Source organism: Gymnoscopelus braueri (assembly GCF_963280865.1).
Source record: "Gymnoscopelus braueri genome assembly, chromosome: 18".
In the NCBI taxonomy this organism is placed as follows: domain Eukaryota; kingdom Metazoa; phylum Chordata; class Actinopteri; order Myctophiformes; family Myctophidae; genus Gymnoscopelus; species Gymnoscopelus braueri.
This window is the reverse complement of record NC_137618.1, coordinates 21,205,023-21,228,973: the sequence shown is the minus strand read 5'-3', so window position 1 is coordinate 21,228,973 and position 23,951 is coordinate 21,205,023. Positions and strand designations below refer to the sequence as shown.

The 23,951-nt window shown below is 42.5% G+C and overlaps 1 protein-coding gene across 1 annotated transcript in view; it reads right to left on the bottom strand.

Moving 5' to 3' along the window:
• The window catches only part of myo16 (myosin XVI), a 128,732-nt gene that overhangs the window by 53,651 nt on the left and 51,130 nt on the right, over window positions 1–23,951 (bottom strand). The window contains exons 7-17 of the mRNA XM_080412619.1: window positions 23,447–23,572; window positions 16,935–17,010; window positions 14,962–15,112; window positions 14,654–14,804; window positions 14,161–14,271; window positions 12,074–12,139; window positions 8,202–8,329; window positions 6,428–6,533; window positions 4,472–4,589; window positions 2,857–3,004; window positions 319–436 (exon numbers count right to left, since the gene is read on the bottom strand). Coding sequence (XP_080268745.1) covers window positions 319–436; window positions 2,857–3,004; window positions 4,472–4,589; window positions 6,428–6,533; window positions 8,202–8,329; window positions 12,074–12,139; window positions 14,161–14,271; window positions 14,654–14,804; window positions 14,962–15,112; window positions 16,935–17,010; window positions 23,447–23,572 — 1,299 coding nt within the window. The remainder of the gene's footprint in view (window positions 1–318; window positions 437–2,856; window positions 3,005–4,471; window positions 4,590–6,427; window positions 6,534–8,201; window positions 8,330–12,073; window positions 12,140–14,160; window positions 14,272–14,653; window positions 14,805–14,961; window positions 15,113–16,934; window positions 17,011–23,446; window positions 23,573–23,951) is intronic.

The window sequence follows — 23,951 nt, the reverse complement described above, 5'->3', positions numbered from 1 at the left end:
CTTAAAATATATTTTCAGTTTACTAAAGAGCTGGAGAGATAGGGAGACCCTGATTATTGAATAAACACTCTATAGAAATTATTGCTATGGGAATATAGAGCTATTTAACACTTATTTTAACTAAACACTATCACTTACAGCACATTCATAAATGCATAAATAGAGGCATACAGTCTAGACTTGGGTGGGTGTCACATTTACGTAAACCCTGTCGCTCACAATGTGTCACAACAGCTTGTGCGCTTGTAAACATGCTATTTTCAAACCAAAATGGTAAAGTAATGAAATAGGGCTATGTATGTCATGTTATTTCAGTACCAGTTTGTTGAAGCCCAGGGCTCTCAGGGCTTGTTTGAGGGCAGTGAGACGCTCCCTGCTCTGGGTGGACGCTGAGGCCACTGGAGCGCTCTCCCCGGGATGAGCCCCACTCAGATACCTGGGAGAGACACAGGGAGGAGGAATCATCAGAAGGACACTCCAAATACCTCCATATCGATATTGTGACAATGTATTTTATTTTATTTTTTCAAAACTTTGCAAAAATAGCAGATCTACGAACTCACAACGCGTCACCATGCGACGCGTTGTGAGCTTGCAGATCAGCATTTTTTTTAATTTAATGAGCCCCACTCAGATACCTGGGAGAGACACAGGGAGGAGGAATCATCAAAAGGACACTCCAAATACCTCGATATCGATAATGTGACAATGTATTTTATTTATTTTTTTCAAAACTTTGCAAAAATAGCAGATCTACAAACTAACAACGCATCACCATGCGACGCGTTGTGAGCTTGCAGATCAGCAATTTTTTTTATTTAAAAAGAAGGTATTACCATTTTTAAGGCTTAATCGATTAGAACCAGGAAAAGACAACACTTAAGCCATATCACAATATTACAATATCCAAAATCCCAGACGATATCTAGTTTCATATCACGACATTGGTATAATATCGACATATTGGCCTGCCCTAGCCTAGGTCTACCGCACAGAGACAGAACACGGGCGATGCGACGCGCTGTGAGCTATTTTCACATTTTGTATGGTTTTTAAATAACAATAATAAAAAAAGGAACTGTTTTGGACATACAAGGTTTCCACCCGTCACCAGCGATAACGTATCAGGGAAAAAACGAGGACAGGCGCACCTGTCAAAAAGCATCTCACCATGTGCCCCAGTGGAGAATTTACGGGCATTGCCTTGGAACGAGAGAGACAAAGCCAACGGGTTTTATGACATACTGTACATGTGTCACATTCATCCACTTGCATGAAAAGGGAACTGTGATGGTGTGAGTGGCGAGGGTTGGGAGAGAGAGCGGGTCAGGGTAAAGAGAGGACAGGGTTTAAATCAGGGGAGTCGTATCACGCAACACCCCATGGTGACTAGACATCATGGGGAGGTCGTGGATGGGTTAGTGTCATGCCAGTGGGCCTGTCCAATGTGCTCGTCGAGCTCCAAAAAAAACACTTTTTTGTCCCACTGCGACAGGGGCTGTCGATGCAACCGACTAGGACAGGCGGTCACACCTCACGAGCAGTGGTGGAAAAAGTACTCACATTTTGTACTTGCGTAAAAGTATCAATACCGCAATGTAGAAATACTCTGTTACAAGTAAAAGTTTCAGTATTCAAAATTTACTTGAGTAAAAGTACAAAAGTATTGGCATCAAAATACTTAAATACTAAAAGTCAAAGTACTCATTATGCACAATGTCCCATTTCACAAGTTTCCAAACTTATAAAATCCTTTGAAAATAGCCAAAGTATATGTAGGTCTAATAACTGGAAATACTGGAAATACTCCAGTAAAATAAAAATACCTCAAAATTGTGGAGCACGCACAAGCAGAAGTGCACTGACAGACATGCACAGACAAGACAGGTGGACGCAACAAATAAATACACAGCTGTGTGTGCACTGCACACATACCGACTAGCATCCGTGCATAATGTAAAAGCATGCACATACGCACACATGCACAGGCAAATCTGACCTGGTTAATGTTTTTCTAATCTTCAGTCCCATGCTGAGTGTGTAAAAATCTACACGGTAAAATCCTCAGCGTTAATGTAACTGTGAGTGTAAAAATTTACCCATTTTTACACTGGGGGTTAGGAGGGTGCAATACGATACGAGAGGATGTGAAAACGCAGGCTATATTTGGGTTGATAAAGGGGTCGCGTTGGGTGAGGCACTAAAATAATCCTAGTTATTCTGCATCAGCGGTCTGCTTAACACTCTTATTATATCATTAGCCAGACAAACAAACACACACACACACACACACACACACACACACACACACACACACACACACACACACACACACACGCACACGCACACGCGCACACACACGCGCACACACACGCACACACACGCACACACACACACACAACTTAAGGTCAGCACCAGTGTCCTTATTAGTGGACAATGACCAGATTGAAATGCATGAGAAAAAATGCATGTGTGTCCTCCTGTGCACGTGCGTGCGTGCGCGTGCGTGCGATAACGATGCGATCATCCCTACTGATGAACAATAACATTCTCAACATGTTGAACATGAGTGTGGTGTTGAAAGTCACGCCCTGTAAAATTCGGACGGATTTTGATTGGCTGCCTGTCAAGTGTTTCTATCGTTCATCAAATCGCTCTGAAAGTGACCACAACCATATCATTCCTGCCGTTACAGTCGTGGTGGGACACTGCAATCCACTTGAGTGGACTTGAATACACTTGAACAATTTTTTAAAACAATATATTCATAGTTATACTCATCATGCTTAATGTGGACGGCCCTTTATGATGTGAGAACAAACTGGCCACCATGTCATGTGAATCTGGTTTCAGTACCTGTGAGCGAGGACATTGTTGAGGTACAGTGCACTCTTCTCCTCTGGCGACATACCCTCAGCCATCAGATAGAAGATGTTGAAGCTCTGCTGGTGAGGGGGCAGGTGGATCAGACGCGACTTCTCCAGCATGTAGGTGTAGATACGTGCTAAAAATACAGAGCATAGGTCACATATATATTAGAGAGGCAGGTCAAACAGCAATATGAGCTGTCATGATCTACCACTATCCGGTAAATATTTCAATTCACCGAGGTCATCTGAGGTGAGCACGATGGGTACTGTTAAATAGAGCAAAAAAGGACACGTGCTCAAAGATAGAGATGGAGCTCTACTGCCCCCTCTTGGTAATGTTGTATAAGTGCGTATAAATACCAAACTGTTATTCTATATTATTATGTATGATTCTTGATTTGATTGTATTCTATTATTATTTGTTTTTGTTAAGTAAGCCGGGAGTTCAATGGAATACTTTGGAGTCAATGAGGGCCAGGTGGACCAGCTCATAAATATTAAATCACTATTTCTGAATGACTGAGACCTTTGTGAAATACTCATCCAGGAAAATAAAAGAAGACATATCACACATTGTTTTCGGCTGTGTTGCTTTTCGATGTGTACGCTGTATGATTTTATAGAGGTATTTAAAGAGCACAAAGTACGTTTATGAACGTGCCAAAGTATCGTGAGACTGTCCATCATTGCCAGTCTGACAGACAAATCTCACGATAGTACCGAGCCTGAAACGATACCTGCCGCTGTTTAGATGCCTCAATAAAACTACCTATTGTGCACATTGAAAAACCAGTGGTCACAAAACAACCTGTGATATGTCTTCTTTTATATTCCTGAACCGATTATATGACAACGGTCGCAATCGTTCACAAGCTGTCCAGCCGGCTCTCATTCACTGCAATGTACAGTATTTCATCGAACTTCCGGTGGGAGTTTGCCACCCATGAGTGTCATGGTGCATGCCCGGCGTCCAGCGCGTCTCTTCCTTAATCTACCTTCCTTGACGTAAACAGGGAAATCATGAGTGTGTTGACCACTTGATCCCTAGCGTCTCTATTCTAATTAGTTGATCAACAAGCTCACAAACATGTTGCGTTTCAACGCATTGTGAGCTTGTAGATCGTCAATCTTCCAGCAAGAGATGGTGTACCAGGTGTAGAGGCAAAAAGGGCAGTCCTTGTACAGACCCCTTGGGGACTCCGGTTAACAAAGTATATACAGTAAGGTTTAAGTGACTAAGATGAATACAAACAACATATTCCACATTTGTTGAGATATTAGGTTAGTTCCAAAAGAAAATCTAAAGTGAGTAGATTACAAGTCAAATGCTACAGACACACATCTATCTAATAACGTTGAAGTTGTCTGTATGTCCGTCTGTGTGTCTATGTATGTATCTATGTATGTATCTTTTATGCACGCCCACACCACAGGCCGGATTGGCCTGAAACTTTCCATCGCTGTGTTTTTTTATTTATTATTTATACTATAAATAATTATACCCTGCTAGTAGGAGATACGTGCAGATTACTTTGCACTTTGAAATTTTCACAAATGTAAAGTGCATTATAAATAAAATCCATTATTGTTATTATTATTACCTCTGAGCAGTGTCCGTCTCTTTTCACAGTACTGCACGGTAAGAAGTTTGATGAAGCGACTAGAGTTGTTATTCCTCTGGGTCTTGGCATGTCCAAAAGCCTCTAGAATACAGTTCACCTATAGAGGGAAAGACAACAGCAATCATATATAAGTGCCATTGATATCTTTCAGTGTCTTTTACATCAGGTCACGGTGTGTGCTGTAAATTTCTGATATAATGACCCACAATGGGCGGATCATAAATAAGGCTAATAGTCCTTCCCACAGCTGGCCTGCATTTGAATTCGACACAAGGCCATTCACTGTCATCCCTTCTCTCTCCCGCCTGTCTCATTGTCACTATCAACAATACAGCAGAAATGAATTATATAATAATAATAATATACAGGTAATGACCCATACGTTTTACAGACATGAGATATGAACCACAGGCCTTCTCATAACCTCAATGCTATCCTGGAACATAGGAATTTCTTTGCATTTTGTTTCATTTACAGTGAAATTTGTGACAAGAGCAAGAGTTAGTTAATTTACACATTCGATAAGAAACATGAAGTGAAGTGTCCCTGAGTATGACACTTCAACCCAAACTTCTCCCCCCGAATGCTCATCATAACCCATCTGAGTAGCCATCTGAGTGCGGGATTAACGATGGATTAAAAAAAACGGGAAAAACTAAACAGAAACCATATAACTGGAGTACTGCTGCAATTCAACTTTTCACCACTAGATGCTGATGTGACTCTATTTGTGGATAACTTGCACGTTCTTGTCCCTGTGTGCTCTGTGAGTGAGGTGACCCAGATATTGACTGCATAAGGATTACTTCATAAGATCAAGGCACTTGCACACCCAACACACTGTTACCCAGCTAGAGGACTAGAGCGCCGCTGAATCGTTTGTCTATGTTAGCTAAGACATTATTCCAATCTGCTTTAACCACATTAACCCTGGCATCCCCTATTTTGGCCATGTCACAAGCTCAGATAGAATCGCAATTTCCGAACAGCCCAAGTCTAAAATAGGGCTTTAAGTGGTTAACAAGATCAGGATCAATGATTTGAGTGCTAGCTTAAATGACTGTGGGTTTTTTTTTTCAAGGGAGTGCAAGGGAGGAATCATAATTCCCATGACCCTACTAAAGTCCGATTTTTCCCCCTTTCATAACGAGCAAGTAATTATATGGCCATTTAAATTGCTGGCAGATCATTACCTGCCATCCTCACAGCACGTAGCTCCTCATTCACTGGTAGATGAATGGGATAGGGAACATTCTAGCTCTAGCTCTATTCTTGTGTTCCGTCATCAAACTGCACAGCACAGGAGAGAGAATGCGCTCTCTCCTAATAAGCACCGTTTCTGTGCAAATGGCTCCATCCAAAAGAATCACCATCACAGAGACGGGGAGGTCACCTACTACTACTGTATCTTGAGCACATAATGGTGCAATCACATACACCATCCAAGGGTGCAAAAGTGATGTCTGAGACAAAGGGACAGCCATCAGGCCCAAACAAAAAGACCGCTAGTCTGTATAGTCTGTACCCATCCTGGGCCCCATACTGCGGCGTGCTAATCCATATATCTATTCACACCCCACGTCTGACTGCTGTAGAAGAACAGTAGGCGACATTCATCGAGACGCTCGTCTCTGCTTGTCTACACTGACTGCTATTGGATTTATTTGATCACAGAGAAAACAAGGGAAAGAAGGGTGGCGGGGGGACGACTTGCACTGAAGAACAATCAGAACATTCACTTGTTCAGAGATTTAGAGGTTGATGGTGGTGGGTGTGGCGTTCATAATAAAATCACAGGGTAGACGGTATATTAATCATTCTTCAGTTTTTCACATTCATTTCACATGGCACGTAGCTAGGGAGAGGAGAGGAGAGGAGAGGAGAGGAGAGGAGAGGAGAGGAGAGGAGAGGAGAGGAGAGGAGAGGAGAGCTCACATGTTTCATCCTGGGTCCCAGAGCAAAGCCTTTTGGGCTGGTGCGTGCTGCCAGGTGTCTCACGATGTGCTTACAGGCCTCTGTCTTCCCAGAACCACTCTCACCACTGGAGGGAGAGACAGAGACAAAGACAGAAAGAAAAGTCAGGTGAGAAAAACTCATGAGCATTGATTTTTTGTTAGATGCCATTGACACAAAGTGCACGTAATGCTGCAAAACAAAATGTTTGTGTGCGTATGTGTGCAGACATTCCCCTCCTATACACAGTAAAATCACAGAGTGTTAATTTAACTCTGCAAGTGTACAAATGGATAAATGAACACTGAGGATTTTGCTGTGTATGTATGTGTCTCAGATGCATGGGTGTGACATGTGAAGTCACTGGGGTGCTCTCTGCGTCTTTCACCTTTGTCACACTTCTCCACCCACCTGACATCATCCCTTCTCTCTAAAATGCTAATGTCTCACATGCACACACGCACACACACACACGCACACACACACACACAGCTATTGAGTCAACTTATCTGGCAATGGAAGGCCTGTTTGTTACTTGCCGTAGGGTGAATATGGGACATGACATACGGCACCTCTACAGTACACGCTCTGACACACAGTGACACGCAGAGAGTCGAGACCAGCACTGTAACACCAAGCAGATGGCTTTGGTAGGTCATGAGCCCTTACTAATGACTGCAATGATACCCTGGTGCTCTGCAGCATTTATGGCTGTAGTGCTGAACAGTGTGAAGTCCTAAGAACCTGTACCCCCCCAACTCTTTTCATTTACCACTTTTTATTAGATTTCAAGGGCGTTTTGCACCGGCCTCCAGGGGGATCATGGCCACTGATTGTAAAGTCGTGGGAGTAATAGGTGCACATGCATGTGTTGTGTGTGATGCATGTGTCAGCAAGAGAGAGGGATAGGGAGAGGTTGAGAGAGAGAGACAGACAAAGAAAGAGAGAAGTAGAGCAGGAAAGCGAGGGTAGGAAGGAGAGTGGGAGAGAGATTATGTACCTTGTCCTTGAGGGCCTTAACATTTTGACTGCATTCAGCTCGCTGGAGCACAGAGGTGTGGTATATAATACTGAAGCTGTGTACATGCGTGCGTGCGTGTACAGTACAGTACAGTATGTGTGTGTGTGATGGATAGCCTGTGGCCAGGCTGCATTAACTCTCCACCAGATTGGTCGCGACTCAGCGGGAATGTGGCTGGAAAAGTCGGAACAGGATTTAATTGCAATCAGGGACCTGCCTCCGCCCGGCCGAGGACAAAGAGCGGGACGCCAGCATGCTCCCAGAGCACATCCATCTCTCTGTGAACACAGTGAATGGAGCTAGCGTCCAGGCTCAGGCAGGGACCTATTAATCTCACCAGGAGTAACAGGCCTCGGAGCGTTTATAACAGGCCTGTGGGAGGAGGAGGGGCATGCGCAAACCACCTGGCTCAGCTAACTTCACCGCTCACACGTGTACTGCATTCCTACACTGTTGGGCGTGCCTTTGTGCTTGTGTGGCTCAGCTAGCTTATCAATACTGTGATGTGAGATGATGCCGCAGAGCTCTCATACTGAGGGAAATGTAACAAAACAGATGGCTGAGGGCATGAACCACTGTGTGTGTGTGTGTGTGTGTGTGTGTGTGTGTGTGTGTGTGTGTGTGTGTGTGTGTGTGTGTGTGTGTGTGTGTGTGTGTGTGTGTGTGTGTGTGTGTGTGTGTGTGTGTGTGTGTGTGTGTGTGTGTGTGTGTGTGTGAGTGTGTGTGTGTGTGTACCTGAGCATAAAGCACTGTGGTCGTCTCTCCTGCAGCATCATGTGATAGGCTCTCTCTGTTGAGGAGAAAATATGAGGAGGCAGAGAGGAGCACAGGCGACCCGTGGAGCTCAGATATAGCTGACTCACCTGAGACAAGCAAAGAGAGAGAGAGAGAGAGAGTTCAAAAACATTGCATTACAACCTTGCGTAACATGAAGACCCTCCTGAGTCATGCAGTGCAAAGGCTATAGTGTCAATTTACTGTGGGTACACATTTACACAGCCGCGTGACTGCGTGCGTGGATCCAATTCATTAACAAGGTGTGGTTTTACATTCAGTACAGCCAATACCAGTGGTTCTCAATGTGGGGTCCAGGGACTCGCAGGGGGTCGTTGAGGGGGTTCCACGGGGTCCCCAGCAAAAGGAGAAACAGTTTAATGTCACTATTATTACACTGGCTTAGAAGTTAGTCCAATGAGAGAATGTATAGACTATTCAGATCATAGGTTTCACTCTCTCCATTGTTCTCCCCACACAGTAGCTTATATAGTTGTAGAATTCTGTACTGAATTTAACATAACAAAAATCTTCTCTTATGGGAATCTCTAACACAAAATCTTTTCAAATTGGGGTCTGTGGCCTATATATCAATTTGAGTGTCCTTGACAACGTCAATCCAATCCAGAATTACTTAAAGCATCGATAGTCGAGCGCATCGTTAGTTCAGGTAGGCACGGCAGGCAGGAGGTTTACACACTCAGCCTCACACTTCTCCCCCCCATTCTCATTCGCTAATAGTTAATATATAATACACCCACTACAATCAGACGTCTTTCCACGTTCAACCTCACTCAGCACCCTTCATTCCCATTTGCTAACAAGCTTACACATACGCCCTCAATCTAATGGTTCACTTAGGTCTTTTTAAGCAGACCGCTGTTCACACTTCATGTTCAGAATTGGTCACAGCTCTGTTCCTGCTGCTGTCTGTTTTCAAACTCCCTCCACCTCCCCAGCCTCCTCCTCTCTGCCATTTAAGTAAATGTATGATTCTGTGGATGGTATGATGTTATATCTGTGTAATGTAACTTAAAGGGCTTTAAGATAAATGTGTCTTTAAAGGGCTCAATATTGAAATGTTTGTTTCTGTGGATTGCACAGTATGTTCTGTGGATTGTGGATGTTAATCTGTATATTAATGTATGCCATTGAAGGGTTATATGTTGATGCATAACTCTGTATCTTATTCTCTGCTTCTGGGGGGTTTGTGATCTCAGATTCTGTGTCATGTTTGCACAGATAATCTGCAGTATCACAGAAGCAGAGTCACACCTCCAATCTGAATGCAATAGCGTTGCAATAAATGTTAAGTGTCTAACTGAAATGTGTTAAGTGGAACCTGCCCGGCTTTGTGTCCATCCTATTAAATCATCACACATACTCACTCGCAAAACGTGTCTGCAGCAGCTGTGCCTGCCCTGTACACACTAGCCTGTCATTCATGCCCAGCGTAAACAGTAGCTCTGCTGAATTTCATTGCCAACACTCCGTTGCTGACTCTGCCTGTTAGTTCCACTGACTTTACTCTGGCCTCTTTTGCAAGAGAGCTGTCTCTGGATCCCAGGTCTCTTGCCTGAGTGACATTTCCTCACTCCTCTAACCTCATTTGAACCGGGAGTTCAAGTCGGTCCGCCTCTGTAGTTTTTCATTAGAAGAAGATCGCTAGTAAAAATGTGTTGTGAATAATAATAAGATCTGTGGAAAGAGACAGAGGGGGAGAGCGAATGCTTCATGCAGCTTATTTCAATAGGCAGTTTATTTCAGCTGATAAATATTTTCAAATACCTCTCGTCATAACGTAAGAATGTCATGAATCCTATAGCTTCCTGACATTCTTTTTCTGACTGTCTCTAGGGCAATCGACAGCAGTGACAGTCCTCAATATCCATTCGAGAGCTCTGACGCAAGACGCACACTTTAATAGGTGGTTTAGGTAAATAAAATAACTGAGAATGAGCTGGTGATGATTAAGTTGATATGTCAAGATATCACGTATGTGTCTTGGACATAAATTAGGAGAGATGTTGAGGAAGAATGCCAGTCCCCCGTGGCCATATCACATTATTAGTGCTGCTTGATGGTCGCACACTTTCACTTTTCCTCAGAAGAAAATTGTTGGTCTCCAATCCGACATTTAAATAACAATGCCCCAATGTTCAAGTGCACCTATAGCTCGTGAATGGGATAAGACACTCCATTTAAATCAAATTTATGTTATGCCCAAAACACACCCATGTCTTATTCAGAGGCTGTTCCGCAGCCTGTGAATCATGAGGATGATGATGATGACGAAGAAGATGATGAAGACCAAAGCCAAAGATCACGTGGTCACAACAAAATGGAGCTGGTTTGGTTTAGTATTATAGGATTTAAAAAAAAAAGTCTCTGCTTTCTGTTGCTTTTTGGCGAAAACAAGCCACATTCAACTGCCCACAACAATGTAATGGATTATCGCGGCGGCACAATTTCTTTCTCCGATTCTACAAGACCCCCCTACGTCTTTTAAAGCGGTCAGCGGGTGGATCGCTAGGAAGAAAAATATTCAATGATTTTTTTCCACGGTTAGTGAAAACGCTCAGAATCGCTGGCAAGGACAGCCATAGATGATGTTTAACTCTGGCAGTCAATAAAACCCCTTTGCTCCTAGTGCCGTCTAACTAGCAAAATTGGAGGGGAAACGTTTGGTGGTGTTTCAGCAGCCTTTGTTGCCATTTTGGTTCAATTTTTGCAAAGGCTTTGGATATTTTACTCCCTGTGTTCCCCTAGATATTAAATATAGGTTGCAACGGTGCCCTAATCGCCCACCTCTTCAAAACACAACTCTAAGAAATATTACTCCATGTTCGGACCCTCAGTCAAGCTGGGTTCTGATGGATACCATCCCAGAAGCCACATCTTTCACTGCGGTTTAATTTCAAGTCTTTGCTGGAGTTCTACCAGGGAAAGTATGCTTCGCGTTGCCCCAAACCCTTCCAACCAATCCAGCAGCTGTGGGCCGAAGGGTGTGGTTGAAGGGGGTTAAGGGGGTAGCAGGGTGGTATTAGACCCCGGCCACAGAAAATGACAGACGGCTAGAAGATCACACATGTTGTTGTGACATATGTCCTTCTCCACCTCCACCTCCACACCCACAGATGGGGAATTGATGTCTGGAGCGAGGCCAGCTGTGGGCTGGAAGAGGACAGCCATATAGGGCACTGGGCCTGTCTCCTCCACAGCAGCAGGAGGTGTCTCCTCCTAGCCAATCCAACTAGTCCCGTCTCATATGGGCAAACCATCAGCTGGCATCAAGGCAATGGGCTGTGTGAAGGGCGCATTGTCATCTACTATTTATTCTCTCGGTGAACACAGCGTGATTGAGCTTCAACTGAACCGAGCTATAAAAAGGGAGGGGACTGCGGACACACAGAATGCCACGAAAAAGAGGATATCTTTCTACTTGTGAAAATCTGTATGTGTGTACTGTATGTAACAAAGAGAGAGAGACAAAGAGTTCTTTAATGTGCATGTGTGATTCTGGCTAGCAAAACTGGATCCCTGGCCGCCTTCCCTAATGCGCTGTGTATCACTGACAGGAAGATTCTGCATTATTTATCAGCCACATAAAGGTCTATTTCATCCATTCATACTCTGCTAATTATACACACCATGCACTTACTGTAGAATGTGGTATAGTCTAACATGCACACACAGCACATGGTCTATCAAGGCACGTGACATGTTATAAAGATCTACTATGGTAGACTAGGACAGGTACCTCTTTAGAAAAAGTGAAGTGGTGTCCAGAAGAAACACACTGTAAGATTGAGTAAAATGTAGATCAAACTTACCAGAGTTGAGTAGATAGGCAGCTCTTTATTTGGATTGACAAGCAGGAGGATGTGTCCAATATAGGTCTACAGAAGAGAGGAAACACTTGAATTAGCTCACTTTGACACTTTGAAATTCCTTTAGCCATGAGGCCAAAGAGGTGATTTAGATACTGTTAAATGTTTGACTTTGAGTCAAACATTTAACTCTGAGTTTTAACCTTTCATAGAAACATTGGGGTCACACAGCAGGGAGAAGGAAGAGGGCTGGGCCATAATTAGCCGCTGATTGCCTCGAGCGAACACTTGGGCCAGCATCTCAGGAGAGGCAGACCAAGGACAAATGTTGACCTGAAAACACAATTCTGTCCCCGTTCTTCCCTCAACATCAATATTAATACCACAATGATATTGTCATTATCATAATGTGATGCTGATCTCTTGACATTATTTTGAAGAGTCAGCACAGATAAACTGACTGCTCACATTTTTCTCCCAATAAAAACAAAAAACAAATTTGCCCTCCATGTAGAGTACACATAGACCCTGAGGTCCTTCAGATAATATCCACCGATCCCCCACTCCTGACCCTTTGAGAGAAACCGCTAACCTTTTCTTTCTCACACCGAGCCCCCGAGGCTGTTTGGAGGCTAACAGCTAACACTGTCCCCTGAGAGAGTACTGGCAGCGCTAACATTTCGCCAGCATGCTGCTCTGTCCTCGGGCCTAGGCTCAAGGTTAATTTGTGCAACTTTCCACTGCTCGTATAAGCTGATCAACCCTCAGTTTAATGTTTTTGTTTGTTTTCATGCTTTGAGGGATCCGGTTTTTGAGAGAGTCCAATTGATTTTGGGGAAGAGTTTACTATGATTAATCCACTTCAGCACACTGTAGTTCAATCATGTGATGTGATTGGCTGATCGCCCCAAATCCCATCCCTTCACAATAACCATTATTAATTAATCCCTCCTAACTCTCACATCCTTCCCCAACAGCCCCTTTCCCTCCCATCAAGGTTTTGGCTGTCCCGTTCCTCCTCTCTCCTGGCAGATGGATAAGGCCCACTCATCAAAGCCTCATCGCTGTCCACCCTGCTGGGGCGCAATATGGACCATTCACTGCTTTTGTCGTCCCTCTGCTGTGATCCCCTCTCTGTCTCCACACGTCTCCGCTCTCCTCGCCGCTTCCACAAACTGACCTGCATTACCTCCATCTTGACAGACACCATCAGTGTCCTGACTGTCATCTACCTCTTCCACTTCCTGCTTAGTATTCCGTCTCTCTCAATCTTGCCTACCCCAGCGTCCAGACCATATGCCTCTCCTTTTGGAATGCAGTACCTTTCTTTGATTTCCCTTCATCCCCTCATTTCTCATTTCTATCTCCTGCTGCGGCTAACCTGTGCTGCCTGTTGTCCATCTGCCTTTCCATAACAATAGACCATTAGAGCCTCTCCGCTATGAGAATTCTCTAGGCACTAGTTCAACATTGATCCGGCTCTAGTCTTTATAGAGAGCCCAGTCCCCCATGGAGACATATACACCGTGCAACACATTTAGAGGAAAAGAGAACATGGAAGGGGTTTAAAACATACAAAAACTAACGATCGGATCGGAACACGATTCAACCCCTGAATATAGTTATGGATTTTCCTTCCTCCATTGATCAAATTTGCATTGATTTGGCAAGCTACAGAAAATGGTCACCAATGTTTGCTTGCTTGTGTCTGTGATAATGCATGTGTGTCATCATGTGTCTGTGTGTGTGTGTGGCACTGTGTATGGGTCCAGTCACAGAATATACTGTACATTAACATTAACTCTAGTCTAAGAGCACTATGCCTGATCGAGTCTCGTGGGTGTACTGTATGTGGGATGTGATTGCAACATTGTACCCCAATTCCCAATCTACATGTGTCACTCCACTCCAAGTAAACACGCACAGCGGAAGACATAATACCCAAGAGTAAGAATGTGTGTCTGTGTTTGTACTTCTGTGTGTGTTATTATTGCATGCTTAACATGAGAATGAGAATCATTGTCATTGTGAACAACACAGTGTGGTTGGTTTGGCGTGTAGAAGCACTGCGGCGAAGGGGAGCGTCCTACATAGATCTGATCGTTGCCAAAGCGTTTCTGCATCTCATAGAGGAGGCTGCTGTCGGTGAGCTCGCTGAGGGATGCCAAATCGTCGTTGGGTGCTGGGGGCATCAGCTTCACCTGTGAACACAGTACCAATACGACAGATGATAGCTCAGTAGGAGTCATGAGGCACCGTCCGTAACACCCAAGTGAGTGCTTTACATAATGCAAGTGGACACTTCTGCCATGAGAGATACAGTATACATTTAAATCCACAGTGTGGAACATTTTGCTGCGGCTAAGTACAGTACATATGTCCCCCTCACTGCACTACAAATACAAAGCGGACACTGGGAAATGTATTAATGTTCTTGTGTTAACCCAGAGGCATTATCATGTATCCATGTAGTGTAAGTGCTAAAGTCCTCGGAGAATAAAAAGTAAATTGAACTAAATTGATTTTTTACCCTCTCAGAGTTGAATTAAGTGAATCAACTGACGATGGTAATGTGTACTATACCTGTTCCAGTTTGCTAGCTCCAGAGCTGTAGGGGCCGTCCAGACCATTGTCCTGGGAGGGATGTCGGCTCAGCGCCCCGCCTGCCTCTCTGAACATGGCACACTTCTCCAGCAGACTGTCCTGCTTGGAGATGGACAGGCCCAGGGGGTTTCTGGAAGGGATGTGAGAGGCAAAGAGTTGGAGAGGGAGGGAGGATGGGCGAGGTGGGTTAGAAAGGGAGAGGAAAGCATGACAAAAAAAGGAAATTGACACGTTTCGTAAGCAAATTCTCAGTGGGGAAAACTCTGAAGAGAAAAGTATAAACTCACATGTTTTTGACAGGAGTGGTGAGGTCGTGTGACCCCCCGTCGTATCGTTGGTCTGTGCAGGGAAGAGGTGCAGAGGGGTCCTTCAGCCTCTGGATCCAAGAATCCTCAGCATTCAGCAGCATGTCAATGATGGGCTCTGATGCTGCAATATCTGGGAACATGATGCAATTATACCACTTTTAGATAAAGCAACACACAAACGTTTTACTTAGAAATAAAAATTAAAATGTAACGTTTCGAACTTGAGAATCAAATTGGCAAGGATCTATCTTTTATTGTAATAATACACTTGTCATGTGTGTTAGTGAGGCTCTTGAAAGTGACTCTCTCACTCTCACTTATCCTATTCTTGCCTCAGCCACAGTGTGTCCTGGCTAAAAGCGCATCTATGAATGTCACAGCCAAAATAATCTCCACTGCGAGGTGGTTCCTAAGACCATGAGGCATCGGTCGAGACGTTTGATTCACCCTGTTACTACCACATTTTGCAGATTTAAGGGAGAACGGACATTGAAAAATATATTTTTTCCCCTGTTAGGTCTCTGCAGATACCTACTGTTACAAGGTGTAAACAAACATGGATACCCAGTGAAAAGAGTAGTGCTGCCATTAGCTTACGGGCCATAACAGGTTGTGAGCTTTAAAACACAGCCAGGTACTTCCCTCCGTCCTCGCTGTCAACACCATACCACCCCCCTTCGTCTCCACCAGTACGGGTGAGGCAAAATGTGAACCCCACAGTGGATCGATGCAACTGTGCTTAAACAGACAGGGGGTGAGTTAAGATCCCCCATGTCTGTAATGAGGCCTAACAGGGCACAGGGGATGGGAATGGCTTTATCCCCTCTTTTATTTCAGAGTAACTGACAACCCCCTTGACTCCCATTTCACTCCCATTTCTCTCTCATCTCTCTCTCCCTCTCCCTCTCTCTCTCTCCCTCTCCCTCTCTCTCTCTCTCTCTCCTTTCTCCTTGCCCCCCTCCAGCTGAAAGGGGGGTTTGAAATAGAAAAAGAGGGGATTGTCTTATGTCTCCAGGCGGCGCACCAGGCTTCCCTGAGTTAAGCCTATATGTTAGAATGGTCTATTGATTAAGGCCAAAGTGAGGTAGTCTGGGGTGCGATCAACCCACCCGGGAGGGGGGAGCAGGTGAGGGGTGAACGGCTCAAAGTACCAGCGTAATATCCATCTCTACAAGAGGTTAGAAAGAGCAGCTGAAACGTATCTGCACTAAGCCTTTCACTGCCATTATCACACGAGAGGCTCACTTAGCATTCAATGCAACATTCAATGAAATCCTCCATGCTCCATCAGATCCAGAGAATGGATTGGGAATTGTTTGGTTCTCAAAGAGCAATCCTCAAACACAAGCACAAACATTATCATCCTCTTCCGTAAAGCTGGTATGTGCCAGTGTTATCAAATCAGTCATCTCTGACAAACACACACACACACACACACACACACACACACACACACACACACACACACACACACACACACACACACACACACACACACACACACACACACACACACACACACACACACACACACACAATCACCTGGATAATGAACCATGGGTGTTAGTTTTGGACACGCTCTAGTTGTCTGGTATACGCTTCCAGATAAGATAATTCTCTTGACTAATGATATCCTATGTTCATACCCATAAGGAAGTGTGCATGTGTGCAAGTAAGCATGTGTGTGTGTGTGTGTGTGTGTGTGTGTGTGTGTGTGTGTGTGTGTGTGTGTGTGTGTGTGTGTGTGTGTGTGTGTGTGTGTGTGTGTGTGTGTTTGAATGTCCTCTACATTATCATAGTGATTACTTATGCAGCTAAAAAACAAAAACAAACAAAATCCATTCTCTGGTTCATTAGCGCGCACGTTTGTTTGTTTGTTCATGTGTGAGAGTTTGTTCATGTGTGTTTATTCATTTGTGTGTGCATCTGAGAATGAATACATGAATGATTACCTGCGGGCTTGTCTTGGTTGCAGTTCAACAGAGTAGGGTTTGCCTGGTGCCTGAGGAGCTGGCTAACAATGCTTGTCTGTAGGAAGAGATGGGAGAAACACCCACAGTCACTTTCATTACCTGTTCTCAAATGCAATGAGCATCTCACACATCTGCTCGCTTAATGAGAGAGAAGTAACAGGTATTACCTAGAGTTGATGTTTTGCATCAGTGCTATCTTCCTATTGCATAATAGTCAAAGGGTTTTACTGTAATATCACTATGTTTATATTTACTAATAACCTAGGTTGTTATAATGGTTGGTTAGAGTATGTGATTTCAGTAGCTTGGCAAGCTCCACCCGTGTCTACTATTGAGGTGACAGACATACAGTACAGACAAACCCTTTAATAGATATATGCTGTGAAATTGATAAAATAATTCTAGTAGGAGACAATTCTTATGTCTGTTCTATAAATATTGCACAGTGGATTCCTGAGAATGTCCACTGACACAGGCATGTGTCAGTGGCAAAGTGCAAAGCAGGAGGTACCGTGCAAATGACAGAGGGCAGGTCTACGGGACGGTGTGGGTCCTTTATTAGCCACTCTAGCGATCCCCCATGTCGTATAACAGAAGAGGACCCCCGTAGACTCCCACGCTCATTATGGCGAACATTGTCATGGGACGCTGTCACGCTCTATATAAATGAATCCAACCTGGGGTTTCTGTCAATTTCACTCCTCCCACCGCTTCCTGTTCTCCTTTTAATTTATCCTCTCTTCCCTTTCATCCTCTATGTTCTTCCTCTTCTACACCTCCTTTCCCAGTTCCCACCTCCCCCTTTGCCTCCCTAAGGGAGTGACATCCATGTCATGTGTCTGATCCAAGAGACGAGACGTGTGATGTGGGCGGAATGACTCTGTGTGATGAGAACACGTATTGTGTGAAGTGTTGACGTTTCTGCAGTGTGCATTTGTCAGAACTGTGCCTGTACTTGAGAGGGAAAAGACTAGGGCTGACCCAGATATCCAAATATTCGGATTATCAGGTACGAAGAGACACAAACATACACACACACACACACTGTATGGTTGAAAACATGATCTCCTAGCGGAGATAATAAAATGCAGCGTATGTTATTCCCCCCATACTGAGGAAATCCTGCCAAATTAGACTATGTGTCGATTTCATTTGACACCAGAGTTTCAGTCCAGACTCTTTGAATAATAATATTAATGTCAAGTGTCCTTGAGCAGATAAATGAGTCCGGACCGATCTCCCCAGTTATGTCACTGTTGTACTAAGACATGCCATTCAAATCACGTCAAACACAATTTGCACATTAGAATAGTGAGGCGCAAATATACTGTTCCGCGAGTATGGACCACACACTGAAGTAGGTGGAGCAAAATACATTTTCTTCTCACGAGCTAGAAATTCCATTTGAATAGCAATTCAAATGGAGGAGACAAGGAACAAAACCTGAAAAAGTGGTGTGTGGGAGCAATGACGCATATAGCCTATTAGAAAATAGGGTAGCACTTTACAATAATGACCCGTTATAAAGCATTTATAAACGTTTATAAGCAGTTTGTAGACTATTAACAAATCATTAACAACCTGTTTGTTGACATTTGTAAATGATTACTAAAACCTTTATAACTACGGTTACAAATCATTTATAAGATATTAGTAAGTAGTGAACTATTCATGAATAAGCCATTTATATTCATCTGTAAATGATTATTAAATCATTTGTAACTGATGTTATATAATATATACAAGCTATTTGTAGTTAAAGAACTAATCATAGACAAACTATTTATATACATTGGTTAATAATAATATTTTAGAACATTTAAGAATCATTTAAACATTATTTAAAACATTAAAACATTGTTTATACTAAATTTTGTTCATCATTAAATAATGTAATTTAATGTGTAGGAAATTTGGAAATGATTCATATAGTGGTATAAATGTAGTTTTTTAGGGAGTTTTTTTCATGTTTAGCAAATGATGCGTAAGACATTCGTAAAGAGTATGTAAACCATTTGCAGACGTTATCATGGGCCTGAGCCTAGTTGGTTCTTTTGGGCTTGTTTTCATAGACCTGGCCGCTTGTTTCTTTTGCAAAATCTGGCAACACACTGATTACCTGCATTACACCTGCAGTAGTCTACTAGGGAGGAAGTGAACAGTGATGCAGTTGCAGACTGGACAGAAATATGTCTAATTCATGTTTTTATGTGTTTTAACTGTCTTGTTGCAGGTGATCGAGGTAATATAAAATGGCTAATCTTACAGACATGAAGTAGCATTATGAGCAGGGGGTATTTTGATGGTGGCCGTTTGGCTCCACAATGTTTGTTTTGCTGTGTAGGCTAGTAATGTCCTCCATGCTTAGCAGTTTAGCTTAGCAGCTAAAGCTAACTTGCACTGGGAGGTGGTGACTGCAGAGGCTCCAAGCTGCTACTCTGTGATTCTGTTGTGATGAATGTCTTTGTTTAAATGTTAGTGTGTGTGCTATAGAGTTGTTACATTTTATATCTTAATAGATTGTTTTATACTTTTATACTCTATAACGTTACTTCTGCCACTTTTTGATGTCACATGTTTCACTAATCATTGTTAAACATGAAATAATAATGCATAATCTTCACTTTACAACAAGGCACATGATAACGTTTGTAAATGGTCAACATACTCTTTACGAATGTCTTACGAATCATTTATTAAACATGAAAGATAATTCAAGTAATTGTTTGGTGTCTGCATTCATGAAAGCCAGGTAGTTTGCAACAGGTAAGGAGAAAGTCACATTAACAGACAGTTGTAAATGATGAACGGTCTTCACTTTACTATAGGGCACATAATAACATGTACTAAGGATTTATAGATATTTTAGGAATGTTTTGTAAAGCATATGTTAAACATGAACAAACACATTAACAGACAGTTGTAAATGATGAACTGTCTTCACTTTACTATAGGGCACATAATAACATGTACTAAGGATTTATAGATATTGTAGGAATGTTTTACAAAGCATATGTTAAACATGAACAAACACATTAACAGACAGTTGTAAATGATGAACTGTCTTCACTTTACTATAGGGCACATAATAACATGTACTAAGGATTTATAGATATTTTAGGAATGTTTTACAAAGCATATGTTAAACATGAACAAACACATTTCCCAAATTACCGACAAGTAAAATTGATCATGTGGAAATAATGATCTGCAGATAATTTTTAAATATGTAATAATTGCTTAGAAATGGTTTGTTGTTCATGCCTTGGACTAGAACAAAGATTTAATACATGATTTATGAATTCTTAATACATGTTTAAAGAGATGTCCTATAACCACGAAAAAACTCAATTTATACCACTTTATAAATCATTTACAAATGATTTCCTACAATTTAAATGACATTATTTAATAATGAACAAACTCAAGTATAAATAATGTTTTAATGTGCTTTAAATTATGATTAAATTATTCTTAGATATTCTACAATGTTATTATAAATTATTTAATAATCATTAACCAATGTATATAAATAGTTTGTCTATGATTAGTTCTTTATCTACAAAAAGCTTGTATATATTATATAACATCAGTTACAAATGAATTAATAATCATTTACAGATGTATTATAAATGGCTTATTCATGAATAGTTCACTACTTACTAATACCTTATAAATGATTTGTAACCATAGTTATAAAGGTTATAGTAATCATTTACAAATGTCAACAAACAGGTTGTTAATGATTTGTTAATAGTCTACAAACTGCTTATGAATGTTTATAAATGCTTTATAACGGGTCATTATTGTAAAGTGCTACCGAAAATAGTTTTAGAAGTTTTCTTTTTCTTAAGGATATGGGGGTGCCAACGGTTGACACTCTTGACTTTGAAAATATATACTGCTCAAAAAAATAAAGGGAACACTTTGATCCCTTAATTCTTTTGAGTTTTTTCATGAACTGTGTACATACTGCTAACGAAAAAACTCAAAAGAATTAAGGGATCAAAGTGTTCCCTTAATTTTTTTGAGCAGTGGTATATATAGAAATGTTGTGCCCTAAATCTGATTATTATTGCTTCCACAATACACTCGTTTTCTTTCATTCTCTAAACAATTAAAGCTATATGGCATCAGATTCCAAAGAGGACAATACGCCCTCCACATCACTCCGTGCATAAGATCCTTATGTTTGTTTTTAAATCTTTAAACGGGCTGGCTACGCTGTACCTCAGTGAGCTCCTGGAACCATACCCCCCAGCCAGGGCTCTGAGGTCTGCCGATAAGTCGATACTGGTCATTCCAAAGACTAGCAAAAAGACCAGGGGTGGCCGCGCCTTTGCTGCTGCCGCCCCCACACTCTGGAACAACCTGCCTCTCCCCATCCGATCTGCCCAGTCCATTGAGGTTTTCAAATCCTTACTTAAAACCCACCTATTCTCTTTGGCTTTTAATTGCACTTGATCCTCTAACGTGTTTTAACGATGTATATATTTGTCTGTGTGCCGATGGGCACCTGTTGATGCTTTGTTTGTCTCAACCTGGTCAGCTTCTGTTGTTTTAAATGTGCTATGTAAAGTTTGATTTCATTTGATCTCAATCTAGCACTGAATCTGTTCATGTACTGCATGCTCAAATCAGTTTCTTTTTTACATTTAATATACACTGCTGTAGATCAACAGCAGATGTTTTCTGTAAACAGATCTATCATTTAGTAATCATGGCCCCATGAGTCAGGTGCATGATTAGTCAAACTCACAGCCTGTAAATATTGACCTCATATCTTATCATTAGGCACTGTGCCTAATGAACCCTTCCCATGGTCAAAGATCACATAAGGCAAGATCATGCAGAAATCTGCCCATTGTTGGTGCATGGATGGGGATATTTTATTCCTCTTCATCATAGCGACTTATAACCATGCTCAGACAGACTGACACAATTTAATGCACTGAATTGTGTTTTGTTTTTCGTTTTTTAATCATTTTTGGAAATTGTGGAGAATAAACCATCTGAAATGAGGAAGCATCTCTTATCTCATAGGGTCAACACATTTTTTGTCAGGATTTGTAATAGACTGACCCTTTGTCAGTCTATTACCTATACAGTATGCTGGCAAAACAATAGACCGGTGCCAAAAGGGGTCTTTGAGTCAGATTCAACAGTATTACAGTGTTACAGTTGCACAGCCAATGTCTGCAGGCAACAGTGGGCTTGTGCTTCATCGTGACGGCAAAACCTGTCATTAATACGACCAGTAATTACCAGGGCTAGATCATTTCAAACGCATAGCATAAGCCAAGGCGGTAATGTATTTGTGATGGAGGGAAGGGTGTGCGACTGTAGGTGGCTTGCAGTGAGGAGAAAGTCAATGATGAGGAAGGCTATGCCTCAGTGTCTAGTTGGTATGCAGGGAGCCGAGCACTGGTACCTCTGAAGTGAGCAGGGACTAAAGTCATGAGGCCTGTTGTGATTTAGCACCAATCGATTCTCCACTGCTCTGTTCTGCCACTCTCAAGTCAGGTACACTTATGCACTCACTCATCTACAGTACACATGTGAACGTTGCTAATGTGAAGAGTCAGAAAGACAGAGAAAGAGAGTTGCTGCAAGGCAGCTGACATTTCATTTAGAAACATCCAGAGGGAATTGGGTACACTTAACCCCACACACAGATCTCTGTGTGTGTGTGTGTGTGTGTGTGTGTGTGTGTGTGTGTGTGTGTGTGTGTGTGTGTGTGTGTGTGTGTGTGTGTGTGTGTGTGTGTGTGTGTGTGTGTGTGTGTGTGTGTGTGTGTGTGTGTGTGTGTGTTAGCATTAGGGTGGCAACAAACAAATGGTGGATGAAGACAAAGAAGATATGAGAAGGATGAAACACAGAAAGAGAGAGAATATTTAAAGACACACCGTACGGGATAATACACAACCTCTGGGAAGATGAACATGAGAGGCAAAGGGCCCTATTCTAAATACAGTAGGAATAAATTGTCTTTGTCAGCAGCCAAGCACACAGCCCCAGAAATGTAATTAAATAACTGCTGGTGTCAGCAAGATTTCAACATGATTGCTCACTTTCCTTCATAGCTAAGACCACTCCCTTCCCAACAGAACACATCCACCCAGCACTCCCAACCCTAGGAATCACTCTTCCACCCTTCTGTGGGAAGCCATTAAAATCTTGAATCTAGAACGCAGTAACGAATGCGCATGCTCTGACGTACCATCGCCAGCACTCCTTGAACACGATTGATCAATAAGGGTTTGAGAAGAGCAGTTTATCAGTGATCACAGAGAAGTCGTCGCTGAAGGGCAGTCCCTCAGGGTAATGGATGCCGTATCGATGGTTTCCTCGTTATTTCAACAACTTTCATTATTGGTTGAGTTTCCCCCGCTGGGTCGATGTTGTCGCATGGGTTGGAATTATTAGCAGGGGCTGCTTAATTAACGTCAACAGTTGGGGAGTGCCATGCTAGTCATGTGTGGATGTGTTACCTGTCCATATTTCGCGGCCAGGTGGAGGGGAGTCCAGAAGCTGTTGTCTGAGACCTGGGGATCCGCCCCACTCTCCAGTAGAACACACACCACCTCTCTGTAGCCGCTGGCACACGCTATATGGAGCTATGGACGGAGAGAGAAATAAAGTGAAGGTGAGGGACAGAGTCAACACACATATACACACACATGCTCACTCACACACACACGCTCACTCACACTCACACACACGCTCACACGCACACACACACACACTAGGGCATTAACAGAATAATCGAATATTCGAATATACGACTATCAAACCACTATTCGACCACTGTACATCAAAGTCGATTATTCTATAAAAAAAATTCAGTGGCTTTTCTACAGCAGACACGCAGCTGTGAGCTCTGGTGTGACGTCAACTTGCATTCCTTGAGTCGAGTCGTCAATGCCATTGGCAAAAAAAAAAAAAAAAAAAAAAGTTTTTTTAATTTTTTAATTTTTTATAATCAAATCGATTAAT